The sequence below is a fragment of the Delphinus delphis genome, chromosome 8 (genome assembly GCF_949987515.2).
Source record: "Delphinus delphis chromosome 8, mDelDel1.2, whole genome shotgun sequence".
NCBI lineage: Eukaryota > Metazoa > Chordata > Mammalia > Artiodactyla > Delphinidae > Delphinus > Delphinus delphis.
Genome location: NC_082690.1, coordinates 16820229 through 16845861, shown reverse-complemented (window position 1 = coordinate 16845861; position 25633 = coordinate 16820229). Strand labels below are relative to the sequence as shown.

The 25633-nt window shown below is 53.2% G+C and overlaps 1 protein-coding gene across 1 annotated transcript in view; it reads right to left on the bottom strand.

Annotated features, from left to right (window-relative positions):
* The window catches only part of DSCAML1 (DS cell adhesion molecule like 1), a 323356-nt gene that overhangs the window by 87266 nt on the left and 210457 nt on the right, over positions 1–25633 (bottom strand). Inside the window, exons 2-5 of the mRNA XM_060017885.1 lie at positions 13763–13909; positions 7724–8002; positions 4000–4275; positions 1460–1756 (exon numbers count right to left, since the gene is read on the bottom strand). Of these exons, the coding sequence (XP_059873868.1) occupies positions 1460–1756; positions 4000–4275; positions 7724–8002; positions 13763–13909 (999 nt within the window). The remainder of the gene's footprint in view (positions 1–1459; positions 1757–3999; positions 4276–7723; positions 8003–13762; positions 13910–25633) is intronic.

The window sequence follows — 25633 nt, the reverse complement described above, 5'->3', positions numbered from 1 at the left end:
GGGCGAGACTCCGTTCCCCTAACGGGAGAGGCTAGATGAGCGAACTAAAGCCTCACCAAGAAGTTACTGGGATTTGGGAGGGCGAGTCCTCATTTATGAGGAGGTTAAGATTCGGGGGTGAAAGTGGAAAAGTAGAGATTTTGTTATTTTCATTTGACATGCTCATAATGGTCTTGTACCAAAAAGGATCGCACATACATTAACTATTTAAAGGACGATAGGAAGGTCTTCAATGGATGAGTTTCTTTCAACAGGTAAATGTGTTTTGTGGGCCCCTGAGAAGGGGCTATAAAGAGGGGCTCTGATCACACTGGCGGAGGGGAGGGAGTGTCATCACCTGGGTCAGGTAGGCGGATGGCCACGTGGGAATTGCAAAGGGGGCTCAGAGGCCACCATGCAGGGTTAGTGCTGGAATGGGTACATGAAACTCTGGGCTTCCAGCTCCCCCACCAGTAGGAGAGGGGCAGGACCAGGGCATCTCCCACGACCCTGCAGCTCTGTCCCCTTCCAGTTCAGAGAGGGTGGGAGGGTGGCCAAAGGGAGGCCACATTTCTCATGGGGGGTCGGACACCTGGCACAGGTGAATTTAGCATGAACCCCCCACTCCCCTTCCCCGTGCCTATGACAGCCACCAGTGCCCCTAGTACAGCGCCCCTTCTCCCCCACTCCCCTGTGCCTCTTCTGCTCTCGTGTCAGGGCTCACTGGTTGGGTCAGGTGAGGACCAATCTGACACCACAGGGCTGCAAAGAGCTTCAGAGGATCCTCTGCTCTCACCACAGCAACCTGGAGACCTGAGGCACGGGGATGGTCACCTTGAGGACTCCTTCCCCCCCTCTCTTGAAGGTGCTTGCCTTGGGGCACCCTCACCCAGCCTGAGTCCCCTATTCTTGATGGCTGGGGTCTTGGAGGGTAGCCAGGGGAGGGTGGACTGAGAGATGCTGGTGCCCTGGCTCCTGGCTGCTTACACCTCCTGGAGTATTGTGGGAGTGGGATACAGCTTCGGTGGACACCCCTATCAAAGGGCAAGCCTGGCCCCACTTCCCCTTCCTTGTCCCTGGCCTTGCAAGGCCCTGGTGGGACTGTAGGCGCCAGTGGAGCACTTAGTGTACCTGGGGCCAGAGAGATTGATGGGGAGGAATGGGGTGGGGGGCAGGATTGTGGGAGGGGTGAAGGGGTATGGGGAATGGGAATGCAAAGGGGGAGAACGGTACCAGACACACACACACACACACACACACACACACACACACACACACACACACACACACACACACACACACACGAATGGATGATGGGACTTGTGGAGGGCAGGGAAACGGGGAGAGAGAGGAGAGAGACCTCTACTAAAATCAAAATGACGATTAAGAATAAGTACTAATCACCACAAGAAGAATGGTAAGCACAGAGATGGCAAAGGAACTCAAAAGCCTATTCTGATATTTAAATGTAGACAGGCACCTCTTACGTTTATTCGCGCCTGATATTCAGCACTGCCCACCGAGTTCCGCGCCGTGCACCGGTACACGCCCCCGTCGCGGATCTGGGGCCCCGTGACATTCATGTGGCTGATGGTGGTGCCGTCGGACATGGTGTACTGGCTGGTGCGGTGGCTTCCGTCCCGCATGATGGGCTCGTCGTCCAGGGCCCAGGTGACGGTAGGGGGCGGGGCGCCCTTGGCTGCGCACATCAGTGAGAACTGCTCCCCGGGGTTGACCACCTTCTCGCTGAAGGACGAGACGATGCGGGGCGTGCCGTCTGCAGGGAGCGAGGAGCCCCCTTAAGGGTCACCGAGTCACAGAGAGACCATCCCCCCAGGCCACCCCACCTCGTCATGGGGAGGAGGCAACGCAGAGGACATAACAATGGTAAAGCCCTTCCGCGTACTTCCAAGATTCATGTACCATCCGCAAAACCCTGTTTAGTGCACGTGAATGAAGACTCCTGGATTTGAATCCTCCCTCAACTACCTGTTAGTTCTGTGTCTTTGGGCAAGTTACTTAACCTCTCTGAGTCTTTCCATCTCCCCTCTCTGGAGGGTGGAGATAATGGGGATAATGATTATATCCTCCTGGATATATATCCTCCTGGTACTGATGATGTGAGGAGTAAATGAATTAATGCATTAAAGATGCTTACACAGCACTTTGCAAGTGCTTAATAAATGTTAGCTCCTCTCAACTTTTCCTTTTCTGCCTCTTTCTCCTCCCTTTTTAAATAAAGCCATAGCGGCTCAGAGGTTAGCTATGTGTGGAACCAGGACCTGAACGGTCCAATTCCAGCTCTGATTCGAGTGGGAGGGGTGCTGGTGCTGTAGCTCTGTTAGCAAAAGCCTGAAGCTTGAGTCTTAACATGTGAGCTGCCCGGGGCCAGTGGTGGTGGTGGGGTCTGTTTTGGGGCTTAAGTCTTGGTTAATGGAATAACCTCGGACAGCATAAGTAACCCCCGGGGCCCCACTTCCTCCATGGATCATGGGGGATGTAATCATTAACCCTGGCCATCCTTCCACACAGGATTGCTGTAAAGGATTAAAATAGGCGCTAAATCCTTGAAAAAGTCAAACACCAAAACAAACATACAAAAAAAAAGCGAGGCAAATGTAACATGGCACTCCACATCCCACCCACATGTCACACCAAAATGCTGACGTTAACTCAGGCTGCCAGCCCCTGGCCCCATTTCTGAGGGAGAGCCTGGTGCCTGGTGGAGCCTGGTACTGCCTGGCGTGGCCACTGCCTCTGGCCGTTCCTCTGCTTCTCTCCCCAGCCCTCCCTCTCTGGCTGCCCCTCCCTTCCAGCTCATTGCCCCTCTCACCAGCCTCCTTCTCCACATCCCAGCTCTGAACTGGTGGGCACCAGCTGCCCTGTGAGATCCACCAACGGCACAGGGGTACCCTCAGAGAGAAAATGCACTGGGGGGGAGTAGTCTGCTCCTGGGTGGGGAGCAGTTCAGACAGGAGGTCCCCTGAGACGAAAGGCACCCCTTTCACACTAGGCTGTGCCCAGCTGATGTGTTTCCTCATTGGGAAGAGAGACCAGGGATGGGGCAGGACAAGAGGAGGTAGGGGCTGAGGAAGGCAGTTTGCTGGGCACCGGGTGAAGGATGAGGGCTTAGTTTCGATGGATGCCCGGCTCTCATGCCCCACTTGCCAAGGAATGAGGACCCCTGGGCTGTAACAGTGAGACAGATACCCGTGGGGTTTGCCTAGGTTTGGTGTTTTTGTTATCACAGTGAAAAATCCTTGGAAGGAACAGGATTATGGGAGCAATAAAGGAGCTGGGGAACCACTGAATTTGTTGGTAAGGATAGGGCCTCTGCTACCCCCCGCTGCATCTTTGTGCAAATAAGAAAAAGGTGCCTCCTCTGCGTGGTCACAGCCCAGCGTGGGTGCATGGCTTGGTAAGTGGAGTGCAAGCTGCATTTCAATCCTCACCCTCTTAGTTGAGCACCTTGTGTAGTGAACGACCCGAAAAACCATACACAGAGGTGCTGGGTGCGGAACCTTGGGGGCGTAGTAGCTTTAAAAGGAGAGAGAAGCAGGTGGAAAGCCAGGTCCATGGTAAGAAACAGGGCCTGCTGTGAAGAGACCTCAGGCAGGGAGAGGATTCAAAAATCCAGAGGTTCCCAGCACCCTTCCAGAGCCTCTGGGAGACCGAGAGTCTTTGAGACCCTACTGAAGGCCCTTCTAATAGTGAAGTTCTAGTAATTTTGAAGGGCAGAGTCAACAGAGTATGGCGGTTAAGAGCCCTGAGTTCACACCCCAGCCCTCTTCCTTAGCAGGGCCGTGTGACCTTGGGCAAGGGACCGAAGCCTCGGTTTCCTCAGCTGTCAAATGGTTATTATAAAAAAAAAAAAGTTATCTGCACACAGGGCCCTTGGGAGGATTAAATAAGACAGTGCATCTGCCTGGAGTGCTGTGAGTGCTGAACGAATGCCTCCTGCCTCTGGCCGGGCTGTAGGAGCCCTGAACCCGCCCGTCTGCTCCGGCGGCCCCAGCTCACCCTCGAGCACAATGATGGCGAAGTCCTGGGCGGTCTGGGCTTTGCGGGTGGCGAAGCACTGGTAGGCCCCGGAGTGGCTCTTCTGGGCCGAGGTGATGAGCAGGGTCTCGTTGCTGAGCCCGCGGATGGAGATGGCCTCGTTGGGCAGCAGCAGCTCAGTGTTGCGGTACCAGCGAATGGTGAACTCCGGGGAGCCCGTGAGGGCGCAGGAGAGGATGACTGTGCTGCCAATGCCGGTCTTCAGCTTCTTTGGTGTCAGGGTCACATGAAGAGGGTCTGTGCCGGACCAGGCAGGGCAGAGGCGAGGGAAAACAGGGAGGAAAAGGAAAGAAAAAGGACTCACTGTGAGTGGAGTGTGGCCAGGAGTGGGCTGTGGTCACAAAAGTCCCCAGGAGTCAGGAGGCCCTGATTCTGTCTCCAAGACTCCTTGTAGCAGGGGGGACCAGGACGAGCGAATTCCTTTCTCTAGGGCTCAGTTTACTCATCTGTTAAATGGCAGGGTCAGGCCAGGAGATGTCTTTACGTCTGGTATTCTGATGGCCTGTGCTTTCCTGACGTGGGCCCTTTGGCTGGGCGGGGCTGGGAAGCTCCCTTTGGCTCAGGAGGACGATGGGACCTCGTCTGGTTCACTGTCCTCGCTGTCACCCACCCTAGAAACCAGGGAGGCACCCACGGCCGAGCCACCTGTCTCCTGTACTTATACAGATAACCACTTGCTACCTTCTGACTTCCTTTATATGCATCAGTTAATCCCCTGCCCTTTATCCTCACCACCCCTGTCCTGCTGCAGGCCTGCAGCTCCTGGCCTGGACCCATGCAGTACTCTCTTCTCCCTGCCCCCCTTTTCCCTGTGTCCTGCCATCGGTTCTCCATGCTGCAGCCAGCCACCGCCCTGTTCAGAACTTCCACGGCACCCAAAAACTCAGTGTGGCATTCAAGGCCATCAAGGCCCTTGGGGACCTGGCACCCTTCTCAGCAATGCAGTGTCTAGACCAGCAGCCTGCCTGTGCTTCCTGCACACGCAGAGTCTCACCTAGAGCACCCTTTGCCCCCTCTACCTACTTCCTACTCATCCTTCACATTGAACTCAGGTGTCATCTCTTCCAGGAAGCCTTCCTGGACAGCACTCCCCTCCCAGGCTGGGTTAAAGATCTCTCTTCTGGGGCTCCCTGTGTGTAACTAACACAAGACTAAGGTCATGGTCTTCTAATCACCTCTTTGTGTTTCTATCTCTCCCTCTGGACTCTGAGCCACTTGAAAGCAGGGCGGTGTCCCTCATCTTTATATCACTACTGCTGTCTGAGTCATGTTGATCGCTTCACTGGCTGGCTGGCTGGTTACCACCCCCAAGCTGGCCTCTCTCCCTTCATCTCCATGGGCTTGGGGTTCTGTACAGGAGCCTTGGAACCCCAGCGAGGGAGCTTGCAGGAGATGGGGGCATGGCAGGCCCGTCTGGGGGGGCACAGTCAAAGCACACACGAGTCTGCTCACACTGTGCTCTCCCTACTCACTGCCAGAGCCTCTGCCTGCTGTCCAGGAAATGTCAGTGCAACATGACGCAGGTGGCATCCTGCTTGTCCCAGTCACCAGCCAGGGCTCTCAGGGCCCTGCCAGCCAGCCAGCCGCTCTCTCCTCACTGCCCCTGCACGGGCTAGGATGCGTGGGAGGCTTGGGGGCAGAATGATGTGGAGTATGGAAAGCATTGCTTTCCTCTCCATGAACTTGGCAGAGAGGAGCTATCACAAGGATGGAAGACAGAGAAAAGCCAAGTCACTGCCCTTTGAACCTGGTTGTCCAGCCAAGCCCAGTGTGGGAGAGGGTGGGGAGCTGTCTCAGAGGAGAATGAGGTGTACCCTTCCACTCGGGGGCAGGGGCAGGCGGTGCGTGCACACAGCCGTAGGCAGTTACTTACTGTGTGTCTGTGAGCGTGCTCTAGGATGACAGTGTGTTACGTGGAGGAATGTGTGTATCTGTGAGGGTATATGGGCACCATATATGTGTGCACGTGTGTATGGGGAGGTGGGCATGTGAACTTTCAACACATCTGCCTGTGTGTGTGTGTGTGTGTGTGTGTGTGTGTGTGTGTGTGTGTAAGTACCTGCCTGCCTGTCTGTCCTGAGGCAGGAGCTCTGAACACCAAATTACTCAGAGTTAAGTTTGCTACTTTTCCAAGGATTTGGGGGTACGTGGCCCTCCTGACCTGTTCCCTGAGACAGTGTGTGTGTATGAATGTGAGTTTGAGTGTGTGTATGTGTGTGTATAGCAGGAGGGGTTGAAGGTAATTCTAGACCAGACAATTTTGGACAGTGCTTAGGTCAAGAGGGTACTAATCCTGGTCCTTCGACCTGCCTCCTCTGCGGTCCAGGGTTTGTCTATATAAGAGGACCGCCCCTTCCCCCCAAGCCTTCAGCGTCGTAACCTAAGCATTTGTATTATGAACTGTTGCTCCCAGAGCATTTCTTGGGGCTGTTCCTGCTCTTCCAGCTTCACAGTGGATTCGCAGAGGGGGGGTCTCTTCCCCACACTGCAGATAAATGTGCTCCAACTGCCAAGACCCCCTTGACTGTGGGGAGGACACTGGGCCCATATCTGGGCTGAGGGCGACAGGACAGCAGAAGGCCAGGAGGGGGTGGGCTCTGTGTGGTTCTCTGGTCCACCTGCGGGTCCGCAGACCTGCAGCTCTGTGCTCATGAGATAGGTGGTGAGCTGGGCGGAGAGCATCTTTGGTCAATCTTAACGGCAGAGCGCCCCTTTCTGCAGGGGGGGGGATGGGATCACCTCTGGATGGCCTCTTTCTGCCGCCCAGGCCGAATCCCTCACAATGCCCTCGGGTGCAAAGTTCAAGGACTCAGGCTACTGCTGCCCCACAGGGGTGAGATCCCACAATCCTGGGTCTCCAGATCTCTAAATGTCAGTCCCGCTGCTGCCAACACCTTCCCTGCAGCCCCGAGAGCAGGGAACTCAAGGGAGGGATGGAGGGCTGGGGGGCAAAGGATGCCCCTGGGTCTCATGAGTCCCCCTCCAGGGCTCTTTCCCTAGCTTCAGCCCCTCTGCCTCGACCTCTCTGCCCTTCCGGCAGCTCAGCAGCAGCAGGGGTCTGCGAAGACCTCCTGCTCTCCACACGTGCTCCCTGGACCCTGGGGCTCTGGGATGGGGAGCAACAGGAAGGACCAGAGTTAATGCCCAACTGGCAGGTCCTGGAAAGGCTGCCTTGGGTGTTTGCCTCCAGCGTCTGCGCTGATCAATCGGTACTTCTATTAATTATCACTAAATATTCTGAATGTCGCCTCTGGTGGGTTCATATGTCCTCTGATGGATTCACGTCAGCATTGTTTCCTTATTATAGACTCTGCCTCCTCCCAAGAAGCTGAGAAGCCCTGTGAGCTTATCACATCACCGTCACTGTCGCTTTTGACCCTCGTGACCTCTGGGAGGTCGGAGGGCCAGGGTTTTTATCCCCTTTGACAGAAAAGGGCACAGAGGTGATGCCCAGGGTTATATGATTTTCCCCAAGTCAGTTACGATCTGGTGATATCAGAACCAAAAGGCAGGTCTTCTGATTTCAAACCCAGTGCTTTCCCCAGGACACCAACCTGCCTTCCCCCACCAGGGGATCATCCCCTGGGGCCGGCCAGAGGCAGGGGCGGCTGCCCCCATGCCCCTCCCCACCACACACGGTGCTCTCAAAGGTTACTGAAGCTGGAAGAGGGGCTTCCCCGCTCACCGATGACTGTGAGGGTGCCTGTGGCCTCTGCTGAGCCGAAGGTGTTGGTGACCTCACAAATGTAGGTGCCGCTGTCCTCGGTCCGCAGGTCACTGATGGTCAGCCCCGTGATGTGCTTGGTCCAGCGGCTATCAGCTGGAAGGGGTCGGCCATCCTTGAGCCAGCGGATGGCAGGGATGGGGTAGCCGGAGGCGGTGCAGGGCAGCTCCATGTTGAGGCCGGCCCACACTTCCTGGGAGTGGAAGCCGTCCAGGATGGTGGGGATCGACTCGGCCGGGTCTGGAAGGCAGAGAACACGAGAGGTCCTGGCCAGCCCTGGGTGGGAGCAGGAAGGCAGGCCCCCAGAACTTGCTGCCCACCGGTGCCCGGAGTGAATGATACCCAGTGTGGGAGGCTCACTGTGTCTCCTTGTGCCCCAGACTCTGGCCCAAATGCTCCTACTCGGGCCAGACGGAGGCCCTGAGAAGCACGGCTGGGAGCAGGGGCTGGGGGAGGAGAGGATATGGTGGGCAGACTAGGCTAGAATGACAGACAGACAGACAGACAGAGGGAAAAAGGGAAACAACAAGAGACACAGGGAGGGAGGGACTTTCATACAAACAGTCCCTGTGACGTAAGGATCATGACATCTTGGGTTTGTAATTCTGGTCAGGGTCAGTCTGGGCCCGTCAAGGATGGGCCTCCCTGTGCCCCCCGTCTCTTCCCACCTGCAATCTGGGCAGGCTCAGAGGGGGCAGTACCTTTCCACCAGGGCCCAGAAGGGTTCGGAAGTTAAGCCTTCCACAAAGCACACTGGCTACCCCAACGATGCTTCTGTTTTTTGCATTCCCAAACCTAGAGAAAGCAGCGACTGTGGGCCTGCGCCCTACATTGCAGGAGGCCTAGGCCCTCACTGGTGGGATTCTGTGTGTGATGCCCGTGTTATGTGAGCGGCGTGCTGGCTGCTACCTCAGTCTAGTTCTCACCCTAAAAGGCCTCTCTGGGTTTTCTGCCCACCGGGGACCTTCCCCTGATGTAAAACTCCCATAGGCTCCCTCTACCTACATATTACAATCCACACTTCTTATCCTGAATTAGGCCTTCTGGGATCTGTGATCTCACGTCAACCAGGTCCCTGGCCTGGCCTACCTCCCCCGCCCCGACCCCTTTCTGATCTCACTAGTTCCCCACTCAGGGCATGCTGTCCGCCAGCCCACTCTGCTTGGCCAGCTCCTACTAATCTTTCAAAACCAGCTTCAACGTCACCTCCTCTGGATGCCTCCCTCAGGCCACTTCCACTGGATTCCCATAGTTTTCCTTTGCTTTCATTTTATTTTCAAGCAGCCTTTTCTTTTAAAGAAAAAGAATGAAAAGTGCAAATATGCACATGACAAAACTTCAGAAAGTAGAGGAGAGCATACAGTGCAAAGGGAGTCCCCCTCACCCCTGCACCCAGCCACCCCGCTTCCCTCCCAGGGGCGACCACTGTCGCCACTCCCCTCCAGGCCCTTGCCAACAGCACTTAGCACCAGGCCATGTATCTGGCTCCCCTGGAAGGCCGAGAGCTCCTCGAGGCAGCGCTGATCCCCTACGGCATCTCCACGTGCCTGGCACAGAGCAGGGCTACTGAACCATAAACGTCTGAGGGAGGGTGAACGGGGGCACGTGGGCATGGGGCGGGCCGGTGGTCTGCCTTTTCCACAAGGCAGAACTTTACAGGCTCATGGAATAGTAGAGCTGGCTTAGGGACTCGGAAGGCTCACACAGATGAGGGCCTGGAGACCAGAGAGGTGCAGTGACCTGCTCAGATCACACTGCAGAGCCAAGATCCGAAACCAGGTCTCTGCCACCCTTGTTCAGTAAATGGGGTCTAACCCCGGATTCTGCTCCAGAGTGAACCGTGAGAGCGCTGATGCCCCTCTCGGCCCCTTCTTGACGAAATGGGAAACTTCCTCTGTCCTCAGCTCACCCGCCCCCCCCCCCCCGCCCCCTTTGGAGACAGGCTGAGCTAGGAATGCTCCTCCCCGGGAAAGAACTTTCCAGAAGATTCTCTGCTCCTTCCCTATTGTCCATGGCTTCTCACAGGGAGCCTGAGACTGGGAATCAGGAGACCCAGGCACCAGTCAGCCTGGGTCACTGATAAGCCGTGTGACCTTGGGTGAGTCTTATGATCTCCCAGAGACTGAGTTTCCTCGTCTGCACGTGGAGGTGATACCACGGCTTCCAGATCTCCTAAGGCTGTTGTGGGCAACAGAGCAAAATGTGTGTCAAAGAGCTCGAGTGACACTAACCCACCACGCAGACATGCCCGGCGATTACTATTCTGCCCCCGCCCGCCCTCCCTCCCTGCCAGCTTCTGCGGCCTCTTCCCCATCCTGTGGGAATGGTTGGGCTAAACAAACCCGGTGCCAGGGAAGAATTACTCAATGTGACACTTAATTGATGCAAAATACACAAATTCCGTGGCGCACCGCAGAATTTACAAGCAGAGGGGCCCATGGGGCGGTGGAGGAAGGGGCTGGGGGTGGGGATGGAATTAATCGCCGAGTCTCAGGCGTGAAATTAAATTCTGAGGGAAAGAAACCTCTTTCATTACTCTGGAGCAGAAGTAAAATGCTGTGGCGTGTATGGTGGCAGCCTGGGGGGATCGGGGGCTGCCAGGGCCAGTGCAGGGCTGGGAGACAGATGGCCTGGTCCTGAGAAATCTCTGGGGGTAGGCTGGGGCTGGGCTGGCGGGGGGTAGGGGGTCAGTGTGCCCCGGGGTCGGGGTCGGGGGCTGCTGGGACCTCTCCCAGCTGGCTGAACAGTTCTGCCCTGGAATATGACTTCTGCACCTGGCTCGGCACCCCGTGAGCTGGGGAACCCTGGTCCAGTCTCTCAGCCTCTCTGGTCCCTGGTGCCCTCCTTTATAAATGCAAATGATGGTGCCTCTTCCACAGAGCTAACGCCCATGACAGCACTTGGTCAACTCCAAAAAGCACCTCGATGTGACGAAGGGTTATTAGGTTGTATTTTTAGGGGGCTCGGTCTTTCCTCACGACTGCCTCCTCTTCAGAGAATTAACAGAAAAATGAAAAGTCCTTCCCCGTCCCCGCCCCCGCCCCCCCCCCCCCCAGATGTAGTAGGAATAATAATCCAGAGACAATAGAACAACAATAACAACGACCACAACAAACAGAGCAGCTACTCTCTGCTGAGCCCTTCCTGTATGTTCGGCCCCAGGCTAAGCTTTCTACGCGCAGCACCCTATTTAATTCTCACAACAACCCCAAGGAGAACATGTCACTCCCATTTTACAGATGGGGAAGCTGAGGTTTGGAGACATTATTGATTTGATGCCAGGTTGTACAGCTAGTGAGTGCTGAAGCTAAGACTGAAACCTTGGTCTGATTCCTGAGTCCTTTTTCCAATACGTCTCACTTTCTCCTTCCCCCGTCCCTCCCTATTACTTAATCAAACACCTGGTGAGAACTGAGAAAACCACAGGTGTGGTTGCTGCCCTCATCCAGTGACCATCGATAAGGCACTGCGGAGGGGATCATTCTGCCCCTTCCTCTTGCCTTTGTACCTGGTGAGGAGGAGGGGCAGCCATCCCTTGGGGTGTGCCGGGCTCAGACACCTTCAGCCACCAGGTGCCTTGGCAGGACCCAGCTCTGCCAGGACACACAGCTGCATCTCCCATCCCTGATTCCAGGGGTTGGCCCGGAGCTTCTGGCCAGGGAGGGATGACACCCTTCCCGACCACCAGCCCCAGGAGCTCACAGGGTTCTGGCCACTAAGGAGTGAAACATCTCAGTTGAAAGCTGCCTTGGGACTGACCCCTGCCCTCAACTCTGGGAATGGATCTGAAATGTGAGGCTCTGGGCGGAGGCCTGAGCCCTCCTGACACGAATCTCCTTCTGCACTGCCTCACTTGGGTATCAGTTGCATTTTTGCCGAGACAAGCTGCTTGTAGATTGCCTTGTCACATCACATCACATCAGGGCCCGCGTCACTCCTGGGGCCCCTTCCCCTCCGCTCCTAACGTCTTCCACCCTGTCGCAGTCATCTTGTCTATCCTTGTCTCTCTGTTAGGTTTCTGTTTTTCTCTGCCCTATGTTTTTTTCTCTCTGTGCCCATGCCTCTCCCCTTTTGTTGTCTGGCTGCCTCCCTGTCTTTGCTTCTCCGTTTCTCTATTTGGGCTTCATCTCCTAGTCTCTGGTAGCATCTCCCATTCTCTGCATCCCCACCCGCCATCCCCAGCTGGTGGGCAATGAGAGCAGAAGGAGAAGGGTTGGCATATCCTCCAGTTTAAAGGGTGCCTTTTTTGAGGGACAAGAGTGGAAGTAAGATTAGTAGGATGAAGGGGCTAAATATTCGTGCAGGGGAAAGGAGCAGGCCTGCAGGAGGGAGGATTTCTGTGCCTTTCCCACAGCGTATGAAAGGCATGCAAATTAGATGCAAAACACTACACAAACAAGTCCGTATAATCTGGAAGGTAACCACTGACACGTTTGGGAATTGGGCTGCAGATGGCAAGGTCTAGCCACAAAGATGGGGCCACACAGCACAGCCCCATCTCCTCCCCACATGACAGTGCAGTTTCCCTTGGCACTGATTAATTCCACAAATATTTACCTAGCACCTACTATGTGCCAGGCACAGGGCCAGGCTCTGGAGACACAAGGGGGAATCAGAGAGCCCGATCCTCGCTCTCCTGGCTTCCGCTTTTCCGCTCTTGCCCCCAAATGCACCAGGCAAATAAGAGGGGGTCCTGGATAGAGTCACCTGCTGGTCAGGGTAGTCCTCGCCAAACCACAGAATGTCAGAGGTAGACAGAATCTGAGCTGTCACCTAATCTAGCTCCTTTTTCAGAGATCCAGAGACATTGCACGATTTGGTGGGGGCTAGTCCCCAAACCCAGGTGTTCTATCAGTTCATCTCCCTTCCAAAAGCCACTCTGATCCCACCTCCACAAGAGCAGAGATTTTCAAGTTGCAGGTCACAAACTGTTAGGAAGTTATGAAATCCATTTGGTGAGTTGCGTCCAGCATTTAGATAAATTGAAGTGGGATAGAATAGAATAGAAAATATCAGAGTGCATCGCGACGCACGTGGTAGGAAATACCAGCGTGCGTTGCATAGGTCATGATGTCTGCGGATCACTGTCCGCAGTTTGAAAAGTGCTATTCCGGAAAGCCTTCCTTGAAGAGCGCCAAGTGCCCTTCTTTCTTCTGTGACTGGGGCACGTGTGTGGTGTTTGATTAGCCACTTCCATGAGGGTGTGCAGCTGGAGGATGCTGGGGTCGGGGGCTCAGTGTGAATTCTGGCTGTGCCCCCCACTGGTTCAACAGTGGGGCAAGTTGCTTGGCTTCCCTAAGTTCTGGTTTTCTCACCTGTAGAAATAAGAAGAGCAGTGCACACCTCACCAGGCTAGTACACTGCCTAAGATACAGCACATAAGTGAAATTTCTGGCACACAGAGGGATTCAGTAAATATTAGCTTTCATCCTTCCATAAGGAGCTATAATCACTCCAGAATAAAAATCCTTATTTAATTTAGAGATTTATTTTTTTTAACCTTTTGTTTGCCTACTTTCAAATGTTGTGAGGTAAGACATACATGTATTCAAAAATAGATAGAATAGAATCCTAAAAAATTCTTAGGGACACAAGGAAATACAAAATCTCCCTAATCCAATCCAATCCCATCGAATCATTACTATGTTTGCATAGCAGATTGTATCTATGAACTTCCTGGCAGCAAAGGCAAAAAAGGAACGACAGGATAGATCCCATATCCCTCATTATTTGATAAACGGTAAAATAACAATTCTTCAGGAGAGTTAAGCTTCCTCAGGTATAGACTCCTGAAAAGAATTTAACTGTAGGGTCCTTATGTGAAGGATACCCAAAACCAAACTGGACAAGGTCTCCCCCAGTGGTTTCTGCACCTGTGTTCTTTAATCTCCTTCTCTGAATCCCCTGAACACACAGCAGACTCCCTGATCAGTGGTGCCGACATGCCCACCCAGTCCCGGGGGTGGGCTGGTGCCCTTCCTCCCCAGCCTTCTCGCCTACCTGTCACGGAGAGGCGGGCCCCGTTGCTCTGCCGGGTCTCCCCGCTATACTTGTGCTTGGTGATGCAGCGGTAGGTGGAGAGGGCGTCCTCCTTCTGCACGTCAGAGATGTACAGCCCGCCGTGGTAAGTAATAAAAAACCTGTTTTCTGGAGACATAATCAGGACACAGTCGATTACTCCTCTGGCTGGGCACACTACCAGAAGCAACTTGGGCCTGCAGGTGGCCTTCTCCTAGGCCAGGACTGCTGCCCAGGGGAGGGGAGGTGATGGGGAAAACAAGGGGGTGAAGCTGATGTAGTGCTGAAGGCAGGAGAGCATCTCTAACCAATGAGGATTTTCTATGTGCAAATCAATAGAAATTACAGTGATTGTTCCTTTAAATGTAGATACTTCAGCTTTTTACAGGAAGATGTTGGGCTTTGGAGTCAGACTAAGATCTGGGTTCCAATCTGACTCTTTTACTTATTAGCTGTGTGACCTTGGGAAAGTTACTTAACCTCTCTGAGCCTTATCTGTGCAACAGGGTGCAAATAATCCTTCAGAGAGTATTATTATTATTAGAGTATTATTATTATTAAAAAATAATAAAGTGTCTGGCACACAGTGTGTGCTCTCTTAGTGAATATCAGTCCTCATCTTTCCCATCTCTTTGCAAGGGTTTGCAAAGCTTTAATGTTCATTGCTTGCTTGTTCTTACAATTGTTTGAGGTGTCATCTCCATTTTAAAATCACACAGCCAGTAAGTGGATCAGAACTCAGGCCTTCCGGCTCCCAGCTCTCCCTTTGCACTGAGCCTAAACACAAGCCTAAATCCCTTTCTCTCAGTTTTCATCATTTATTCACCCAAGAAACAATTATTGAGGATAAGCTATACTAGGAGCGGGGGCGTGGAGACACAGATTTACGATACTAATTCATCATACAGTTTTTGATACCATTTTGTTCAAGGCAAAGGTGCCAGCACTGTGCCCTCCATGGTCTCACTGCCGTGACAGCGCGAAGCAGAAAGGACAGAGTAGTTTCACCCATTTAGCTGATTACGAGACAAGACTACACTCCGAGGTAGAATGGATTTTCTTGTCCAAGGTCCTAAGGCAAACCCTGAACTTGAGCTAGTCAGGGCTGATTTTAAAAGGGGGAGAATGTGGACTTGAGGGTTGGGGAGGGGCTTGCATCTGGCTTTGGGACTCTCTAAGCTCATGGTTTCCCACCCAAGACCCAGCTAGACTGAGATCGAGAAGCTAACCTAGGGTCCCTCTGCCTGCTCTCTAGGGGCACAGCTGCTTCCCCAGGAAGGCATAGCAGACCTCAGGCTGCCATTTTCACCAGAGGGGGCATCAGAATCAGGACAGTGAATAATGACTTACAAGAAAGCTTCAGGGGAGAGGGTAATGCTGACCTCATACAAAGGACCTGCTAACATTGGACTGTCAGGCTTTCATAAGGAAACATTTTGGGTAGCCCCATGTCCTTCAAATCCTATTATTTTGAGGTCTGCTTCCTCCCACCTGGGTGCTGAATGAGCCCTCTCAACCGCTGACAAGAGCCCTGATACTGGCTCATTCTCCTATTAGGAATATTCTGTGGTGTCTCACCCCTCCAAGCACAAGCCCAAGATCTCAGCACCAGCAAACAGGGACCTCACCAAAGGATACTTTCCAACAATGAAAGCTGTAGAATTGCAGGGTTGAAAAGCTGAATGTGCTTGACCACATCTTTAACAAAGCTTCTCTGGCCTTCATTTGAATACCTCCAGGGCCGGGGAACTCACTACCTTATTTAGTGGCCCATTCCAAAATTGATAGCTCTGACTTTGAGAAAGCTCTCCCTTGCTCACCACTGAGCTCCATGGGTCCTGGTTTCTACTTGTTGGACCCTTACAGAACCAGTCTCAACCTGTGTTGCTGACACACTCCCTCGCAAACTGGAAGGCAACTATCATGCCCTTTGACTTTTCATCAGGCTAAGCAGTCTTTGGATTTTATTTTTTAATCATTATTTAGTATGGTTTTAAATAACTTCATCAATCTGACTGATCTCTCGCTTAATAAACTTTGGTTTATCTACAAATTTCTGAATTTTCCCTCCCTCCCTCCCACTCTCCACCCTCCCCTCCTTGTCTCCCTCCCTCTCTCCCATCTCCTTTCCATGTATCTTTGTACAGGACTAGACCTGCTATGTGGCAGGCACTTTGCCAAGTGGTGGGGATCCAACTGTCAGCTTATCTGACCAGGGTGGAATAGAGCAGGGCTACCAACTTCCAGCCTAAGCGGCATTAACTTTTTAGGGGAGATTGAGTGGGGGTGGGGAGGCAGACCCATTATACTACTGCTTCATACTCTGCCCGCAACTAAAGGCTCTGGTCATGTGTTTGCAAGCTGCGGCTGCGCCACTTTCCTTCTCTCCATCCTTGGACACCTGGCCATGTGGGCCCAGGTCCAGGACTTCACACGGATCCCTGCTGAGTGGCATCCTGTTGGGATCTCCCTAGATGAGCACTTGGCCAGCTGGCAGCCTGCCCGGAGCTTGTGGCCCCCTGCCCCGCCCCCTCCAACACGCAGACCACACCTTGTAGACTCCGGCTCAGTGCTGTGGGTAAAAGATGAAAAGGGAGCAGGAGGGAGCCAGGCCCTGCTGCCAGCAGTCAGAAGACCCACGGGAAGCACAGAGAAAGCCTGGCTCCCCCACCAGACTCTGCATGTGCCGTTTTGTCTCCATGTTGTGACATCCCAAAGTCAAATGCGGAAGCTCTCCCGTAATTTATTATGTAACTGGGACTGGAATGCAGAACTACTGGAGGGCGTTGCTGCCAATCAGAAGTATCAGGATTGGAGGTGGTGGTGGCAGTGGGATAAGGAAAAACAGGAAAGACCCTAAAATCAACCCTAGCAACCCACAGGTGCTCCAGCCTGGACAGCTAGGACCCTGTTGTCGCCAGAACGACGCTGACAACGGTGCACTTGGCCCTAAGGAATTTTAAGCTGGGGAGGGTTGCTGCCATGCTGGTGGTGGGGAGCTGGGGTTTCTATAGCAACAAGCAGCTGCTGCATCTGATGTTTCACATCCTTCATTGTCCTCATTTTCCCCCTCCCTTCCCCCCTTCTTGTGCATATTTAATTGCAGTAACATTTCCAGATACAGTGTATCGCTCCTGAAACAAAGGCAGGCCGCAGCCAGGGGGATGCGCAGCGAGCAAGACAGGAAGGAGAAATCAGGGGTATTATGTTAATCCCCACTGGGGGGGACTTGTGCAACATCAGTTCTGCATGTTTGATGAGAATCAGATGATGGGCCCTGCTGGGGAAGGAAGGAGAAGGGGGCCTGTGGAGTGAGAGGCATACGGTGTGGAGAGCGGAGGAGGCACAGATAGCTGGTGGGGGGTTCAGAAGGGCCAGGGCTCCAAACACGGCTGGCCTCCAAGGCTGGCTCCAGCGGGGCGCCCTGGCAGTCCATCCTCCGCAGCCCAAATGGAACCAGCTATCCTTGGACTGGGTAGAGGAGCCATTATCCCACATCTTGTTTCCTCCTCCTTGGGGCAGGCTGCGTCCACCTGGAGTGGACAGCCAGGACCACCACGTCCAGCCCCCAGCCCGAGGCCGTTTGGACATGTGCGTCTGGGAGCATTTTTGGTTGACACCATAACTTGGGGGTACCAATGGCATTCAGTGGTCAGGTTAGAGCAACAACAACTATTCTACCCCAAATGCCAACAGTGTGCCCATGGAGGATCACTTTGTTTTAGGCTCTGGGACCAGGATATGGAACTGTGTCTAAATGTAGACTCTGCCGCTGGTGCTGCCTGACTGGTGCATCTCAAAGTCTGCAGTGTCATCTGAAACACGCCTGCGACCTGAGAAGTGCTGCGCATGGCTAATGAATCCTTTTCTGGTTTTTATTATTCCTCGAATACTCCAGCCTGCTTCACTATCCTTTTTCCTGGTGATCTGGAGCACAGCTCTCCTTTTTTTTAAAGCTAAATATTTATTGAGCATCCATTACATGTTAGGCCAAGGGCTTTAGGAACATTATCTCATTTAATCCCCACACCCCTTTGAAATGGTTATTATTGTTGTTACTAACCAAAGCAGAGAGGTTAAATAACCCACTCACAGTCACACAACTGATAAGTGGTAGAGCCTGGACCATTAGTCTACTTCCTATGCTCTTCCAAAGCTCTGTGCTAGGCTGACTCTCCTAGAACAAGAGCACTTTTATAGGGACACACGTTCAGCTGGCCTCTGCTTGATTGCTTCTGTTGATGGGGTCCTCACTTCCTCACGAAGGAGCAGTCATCCATTCAATTCAGTTTGGCTCCATTTATCAAGTCTTTGTGGAGCATCCCTAGGTACTGAACTGGGCTCCATGGAGAAGTCTTGAACTTGGTATCTGCCCTCTGGGATTCCACAGTTAGAAGAGAACGTTCTTCCACCAGGAAAGCTTTGGCCTTCAGTGTTGAGGGCTGGTGAAGGGTGGGGAGGGGGCTCGATGGAAGCCATTAGTGAGAAGAGGAGGATGAAGAGGGGCCGAGCCACCCAGCACTGGGGGACAAGCCCAGGACTGGGACTTAGGAGGCTGAGTTGGAGCCCTAGCTCTGCCACTAATGATGGGGTATATACTGGGTTAAATAGTGTCCCCCAAAGTTAATGTCCTCCCAGACCTTGTGAATACAAATAGAATCAGTTTAAAAAGAGGTCACACTGGATTAAGGTAGATCCTAAATCCAATCTGACTGGTGTCCTTATAAGAAAAGGGAAATTTGGACACAGGTGCACACGCACAGGGAGGAGCCCGTGCGAAGATGGAGGCGGAGATTGGAGTAATGTATCTACAAGCAAAGAAAAGTCAAGGATTGCCAGCGACCCCAGAAGCCAGGCAAGAGGCAAGGCGGGATCCTCCCCTAGAGCCTGCAGAGGGAGCAGGGCCCTGCCCACACCTTGACTTTGGACTTCTGGCCTCCAGAACTATGACACAGTAAATCTCTGTTGCTTTAAGCCACCAGTTTGCGGTAATTTGTTAAGGCAGCCTTGGGAAACGGATACAGGGTGACCCTAGGGAAGTCCAGTCCTCTCTCAGGCCCTCAGTTTTCCCACCCATACAAAGAGGGAAGGGGTAGAGGAGGTATGTGTTTTTAACTGTGTTTGTACATTAGAATCACCTAAGAAGTTTTTAAAATTAAACTCAGAATCTCTGGGTGTGTGCCCTGGAAATTGGTATTTTTTTTAATTTATTTATTTTTGGCTGCATTGGGTCTTCGTTGCTGTGCATGGGCTTTCTATAGTTGTGGCGAGTGGGGGCTACTCTTTTGTTGTGGTGCGCGGGCTTCTCATGGCGGTGGCTTCTCTTGTTGCAGAGCACCGGCTCTAGGCGCACGCGCTCAGTAGTTGTGGCTCGCGGGCTTTGTTGCTCCACTGCATGTGGGATCTTCCCGGACTAGGGATCGAACCCATGTCCCCTGCATTGGCAGGCGGATTCTTAACCATGGCACCATCAGGGAAGTCCTTGGTATTTTACAAAAGCTTTTTGGGTGATGTAATGTGAAGCCAGGGTGGAGAACAACTGGATTAGAAAAACTAAGTCCCCTTCACTCTGGAAATGGATGTCTCTGTGATCACACCAGACTTCTCTGAGTTCCATTTCTCCTTCAGGAAAACGGAGATAATAACTAGGACTTAGGTCACAGAGTTGTTGGGAGAATTAGATGAAAGATGAGTTACTGCATGGGAAGGTCTCCAGCACGTGGGTGGCACTGGTTAAATGTCATCACAAGTGGCTCCATCTCAGGGAGATGGTGGGCTGCACACCGCTGGGGGGCTCTCCACCCCTCCCTGTGGCCAGGCTTCCTGCAAAGTCTCCCCCTTCCTCTCAGTAGCTTGAAAGTAAAGGAGGCCCTCCTTGGCAATTCAGTGGCCTTGCACACACATGCTAAGTGAGCCGAGAACATCTTTTCTGTCTTTTTCTAAGAGGTCAGAGAGTTGGGCCTTGGAGACTCCCCAGAGCTGCAGGAGTCCCGGAGAGGTAATGGACAGAAACCTTGGGGCTCCTGGTGGCCCCAGAGGGCTGGGAGAGAAAATCTGTCTTCTGCAAAGGTGGGGCCCTCTCCCTTCCCTCAGGGAGGTGTGAGGGTGAGTTGGTGGGGAGAGGGTCCCGGGCAGAGGAGAGGGGAGGAAGGGTTTGCTGGAAGGTGTGACTTGGATAGATCCCCCTTCAACCTGCAGAGCAAAGGAAGGGAATTACTGAGGGAAGCAGGGACAGCAGCTTCCTAACTGGCCCTGCCCCTCCTCTGTCTATTCCTAGGAGGCAGCCAGAGTGATGCTTCAAAACCTAAGTCAGACCATGTGGCTCCTTTGCTCAAAACCCCTCAATGTTTTCCCATTTCACTCAGTGTGAAAACAGTGTCTATCACAAAAATAGGCCCTTGATAAATATTTCTAGAATGAATGAATGAGTAAATGAATTCCCCAACTCTAAGTTTGTTTTATCCCCATGTGCAACTCAGAAAAGCCAGATCCCAGCTCTAAATTTACCTCTTCCAGGAAGCCTTCCCAGATTAGCCCACTCCCATTTCTGAGGGTTTGTACATCTGGCAAACCTCTTGCCACTGCTAATCACTGTTTCTACTATATTCAATTAGACTTTTAAAAATAACTACTTTTGAACATTCAGAAGTCAAGATTAAATAGTATGGCAGTTCCTCAAAAAATTAAAAATAGAATTACCATATGACCCAGCAAATCCACTTCTGGGCATATACCCAAAATAATTGAAAGCAGGTTGTCGAAAAGATGTCTGTTCACCCATGGTCATAGCTGCATTATTCACAATAGCCAAGAGATGGAAGCAGCCCAAGTGTCTATTGATGGATGAATAGATAAAGAAAACGTGGTATATAGATACAATGGAATATTATTCAGCCTTAAAAAGGAAAAGAATTCTGTCACATGCTGTAACATGGATGAACCTTGAGGACATTATACTAAGTGAAATAAGCCAGACACAAAAGGACAAACACTGTGATTGACTCCACTTATAAGAGGTACTTAGAATTGTGAAATTCTTAGAAACAAAAAGTAGAATGGTGGTTGCCAAGGGCTAGAGGGACGGCAGAATGGGGAGTTGTTAATGTGTCTAGAGGTTCAGTTTTGCAAGATGACAATGAACTTAAACATTACTGAACTTAAACTGAAACGTTACTGGACTTAACACTTAAAATGGTTAAGATTGTAAATTTTACATTATATGTATTTTACCACAGTTAAAATGTTAAAGGTCAAGATTATAAAGAATTGGAAGGTGTCCTTGTGAGGTAGTGAGCTTCCTGTCATCAGGGGTAATTCAGTAGAGGCTGAAGAAGCACTTGGCTGAGATATTGCATAGAAGGCTTAAGTATTAAGTGAGGGAGATTAGTTGATCCTCTTTAAGGTCCTTCCCTCCCAGCAAGTTATAAATTCCTAGCTTAAAGAAATCAGAGCAGCAAGACCCCTAGAAGGTCATCTACTACAATGGTTTTCAAATCAGTGTGCATGTGCTCATTTCTACCCCAGGGCCTTTGCTGTGACTATTCCTTCTGTGCCTGGAATGCTCTTTCCTTGACTCACCCCTGGCCCTGTTCAGATCTCTGCTCAAATGCCAACCCCTTGGAGAGGCCTTGCCTGACGCCTCTATCAAAATTAGGCTGAGTGCCACGTTCCTGCCCAATTCCTTACCCTGCCTTCGTGTCTTCAGAGCACATGGCGCTTTTCGTTGAGAGAGGGAGTTATTTTAGTATCCCAGCTCCAGAACGTGCTGGCACACAGTAGATGCTCAGCGAACATGTGTCGACTGAATGAATCCTACAGTAAAGGGGCGCTTCCAATGAGCTGAGACAGCTGGACCTCTAGCCTGGAGTCCCGTCCTGAGGTCCCCCGCACCCTGGGGTCTCTTCCCCCTCTAGCCCCCGCTGCCATGCTGCAATGTTTGGGCCTCTGCTCCCCGGTTAGGCCACTTTGGTCCTTGTCTCGGTTCCCCAGGTACAGGCGGGCACATCAAAACCAGACTGATGGTTTGGAGCTAACAAAAGGGAAATCAACAGATGGTGACACAAGCTGGGCAATCTGGAGCGTACACTCTGGCTGACTCATCTTAAGGGAGAGGCCTGCAGCAGGGGATGACCTCACGCTGCCCAGGAGCTCGTGAAACACGAGGAGACCCAGGGCAGCAGGGCCCAGGGAGAAGGAGGGACACGGACACTCCATCTCCAGCCAGCCTCCCACTGTCCTTCCCTGACCAAGACCTGCCTCTTCCTTAGGTGATTGGAGCAGAAATGCTACCCTCGCTCGGAGGAGAAATCACTAACGACAGAGGCCACTGGTTCCGGGATGGAACCCCATGAGAGTCCCAGGGGCCAACATTCAGACCAGAGGTAATGCAGTAGGGCAGTGCCCCTCTGTGGACAGGGAAGTTGGAGAACTGAGCTTCCCTGAGTGGCTCTGCCTCTGCCTGTCTGGAGGTGAGCTCAGTCCCCTGGGTCTTAGAGGTTTCCAGAGCTGGGGCCTTTGAGAAAGGAGACCTCTGTCCAGGAACCTGCAGCTGTGAACTTCCCGTCTCCAGCGCCCTTGGGGACCCCTCCCGGGCAGCGTCTACCCGGGTTGGGCGAGGGATCCAGGCTTAGCCGGGGACTTGTCTTCAGTTGTTTTACAAACTCAGCAGGAAGGGCGCCCCGAGGGGCAGGAATCAGTGGGAGCCTGTGTGCCAGGCTCTGGGCTTGGCACTTTCCCCTGATGTACATCCCTCTCTTCAGTGTCATCACCGGCCTAGGAAGTGTGTGCTGCGCTTCCTTCCTGCGCTGTTGTTTCACGGACAAGGACGCTGGCTTGGGCAGAGACTCGTCCGGTAAGTGGAAGAGACGGTACTCTCACCTGGGTCTCCTGAACACAAATCGAGCTGCCAGGACAGCGGATGCTGCGGTTTGGAGGCGCTCCGGTTCACCCCTTCCCTGCGGGGCAGACGTCTCCATCCCCCCTGGGTAGTGGCCGGGCCCCTTGCTTCTTCTGGAAGAGGTTTCCTTCTCACTAGTCAGGGCAGGCGTGGTGGGCGAGCAGAGAGGGCGAGGTGCGACCAGCATGCAGTTATTGACTGAAAGGATGGGTGAACGCTATCCATCAGGAGGCCGGTGTGCAGTGAAGCAGCAGGTCAGGGCTATCAGGTGGTCATCCGTTCTGGGAGGACTCAGGGAATGAAGAAACTCTGCTGGCTCCGGGTGCTATGCGCTAGCAGGAGGGCGGGCTCGTGGGCAGGGGACTGCACGTGTCTGTGAGGGAACGAAGTGCACGTGCTGGCACGCACACTGCTGGGGGTCCGTGCATGGGCCTGTGGGGTACCACAGGGGACACAGAAGGGGTTGGCAGCTTGGGTGGTGGGGCATATGCTCCAAGGGGTGCTGTAGGGAGCACTGTATTTGGAGTCAGAAACGGGAGATTTGAGACCCACCACCTACCAACTGGGTAGATTTAGGAAAATCCCTTAACCTTTCTGGGCTTCTGTTCTCTCATCCCGACACTGGGGACACTAACCCCTGCTTTCCATGGCTCACAGGGTTCGTTTGTGGTGCCCACGTGATGATGACCATGAAAGGGCGTTGTGACATATACTGCGCTCTACACGTGTAAGGAGGGGTTATTACCGTAATGTGAAGTGTGTAAGAGCACAAGGAGTATGTGTCCATAACACATACACGGGGTATAGATATTTGTGTAGGCGTTTTGTTGAATGGATGAATCCTGGCAGTAGAGATGATTCTTGGCTCTGGGAATCAGATGCCTTCCTGAAGCAGGAAAACCAGAGGCTAGGGATGGGGGGGTTCTGCTCTGCCCGCCTCCTTCGCCCCTGCAAGGAAGGTCCCAGGAGGCAGTGGGAGGTATGGAGTGGGGGAGGGGAGGTGCGGAGGAACGGACGGAGCTTTGCCCTGAGACCAAGCTTTGGCCGGGGTCAGAAAAAGCATCCGGTCTCCTGCGGGAGAAGAGATGCTTAATCTGTCACAGCCCTAAGTTTCCTGGGGTGGCCTCAGGATGCTTCACTTGCCCCCCTGGGGCCTCCCAATTCCCAGAGAGAAACTGCAGTCAGTAAGGTTACCAGTTACTGCTCTATCCCATAGAGATTTATCAAAACAATGGGGTCACCCTGCCGCTTGGGGCCTGTGGGTGGTGCATGGACCAATGAGATAACTCCTCCCAGCGGCAGGGTAGGTGGGGATGACCAATACCTCTGGGCTGGCAGGATTAGCCCTGCCTGGGCGCCAACACCAGGGCAGCCTACCGGGAGCTACTTGAGGCTGACTCTGCAGAGAACCCACCTCTCACACCTTTGTTATTCCTGCTGAGGGCGAGGGCCCTGGGGGAACCTGCTAGCCTGGGTTTGAAAAGCCCAAGGGAAGCCAAGGCCCTGTTCTGCCTCCTCTGCTCTCCCTGGACTCTGGACCCCCAGGATTGCAAGCCCTCCACCGAGGCCCCGGAGGGAGAGTTGCAGCATAGTGACATGTGAGTCTGGAATTTGAAGCCAAGTCCCAGCTCTGGTCTGGCTGGCTTTAAACCCTAGATCCTCCCTGTTGTGGACTGATTTGTGTCCCCACAAAATTCATATGTTGAAGCCTTAACCCCCAGTGGGACTGTATTGGGAGATTGAGCCTTTAAAGAGGTAATTAAGGTTAAATGAGGTCATAAGAGTGAGGCCCTAATCCAATATGTCAATTCTTATAAGAAGGAGAGACACCAGGGATGCACAGGCAGAGGGAAGACCACGTGAGGACACAGTGAGAGGGCGGCCACCTGCAAGCCAAGGAGAGAAGGCCCAGTAGAAACTAAACCTTGATCTTAGACGTCCAGCGTCCAGAACTATGAGAAACACATTTCTGTTGTTTAAGCCACCTGCTCTGGTACTTTGTCATGGAAGCCCTAGAAAATGAATCTCCTCCTCCTCCTGCCATGCTGTTGCCTGAGGACCCTTCCAGGGCTACGATTCTGGAGTCAGGTCCTGCTCCGTAAGACACTGGGGTGAGGACTGTAGGGTAGGAATGGGGAGGAGGACAGAGGCAAGCTGGCCCTGAAGCTCAGCAGGCGGACCACAGAGGTGGGGTTCAGAGAGTGAGAGCGTGAGGGTGGGGAGACACTGATCCCGAGGACCCCGCCCCCCACGGGTACCAAGAGCAGAGGGAGGGATGAGGTGGGCAGGGCACCGGTGCGGGGAATGGGCCTTTGATCACAGATAGGGCCTCATCCACACTCGTCATCAATCACTCAATCTGATGCACTGCTGCAGGGGACACTCGAGGAAACAGAGGGTCACGCAGCCAGTCTGGGTCAGAGTGGAGCTGTCGGGAGAGGCCTCCTGTCTCCGGGCCCCCTGCTCTTCCCCACGGAACTGAGTTCAGGCAGAGCGAACACGTCTGGGTCACAGGGAGTCTGGATGGCTGGGAGGTGGGACCTTTGCTATGCGAGCTTGTACGGGGCATGCAGAGCCACAAACCCTGCCCTGCCCCGGCTGGCTGGAAGAGGGAGGGGAAGGCAGCCAGAGCTTGACAGCAGGTCACAAGTTAACAACCTCCTTGTGGCAGGTGACAGGTCCACCGCCTGCTTTCCGGCACAGGGGCTCCGAGGAAGACACCATGGTCCCACATTCATCTTCAAAACCTGATGCCAGGCTGGGCAGGGGATAGCGTGACAGGCTCCGAGTGGGTGGCACAATGCATGTGTCCCCAGGGGCCTGCGGGAGCAGCACCACTGCCACCTCTGAGAGAAGAGGGCGAGCGGTCAGAGAAGAAGACACAGAACTAGGGAGCAATGCCCATTTCTGCCCCGTAGGAGGGATTAGCCAGATCCCCCATCTTTATCTCTGCCTTT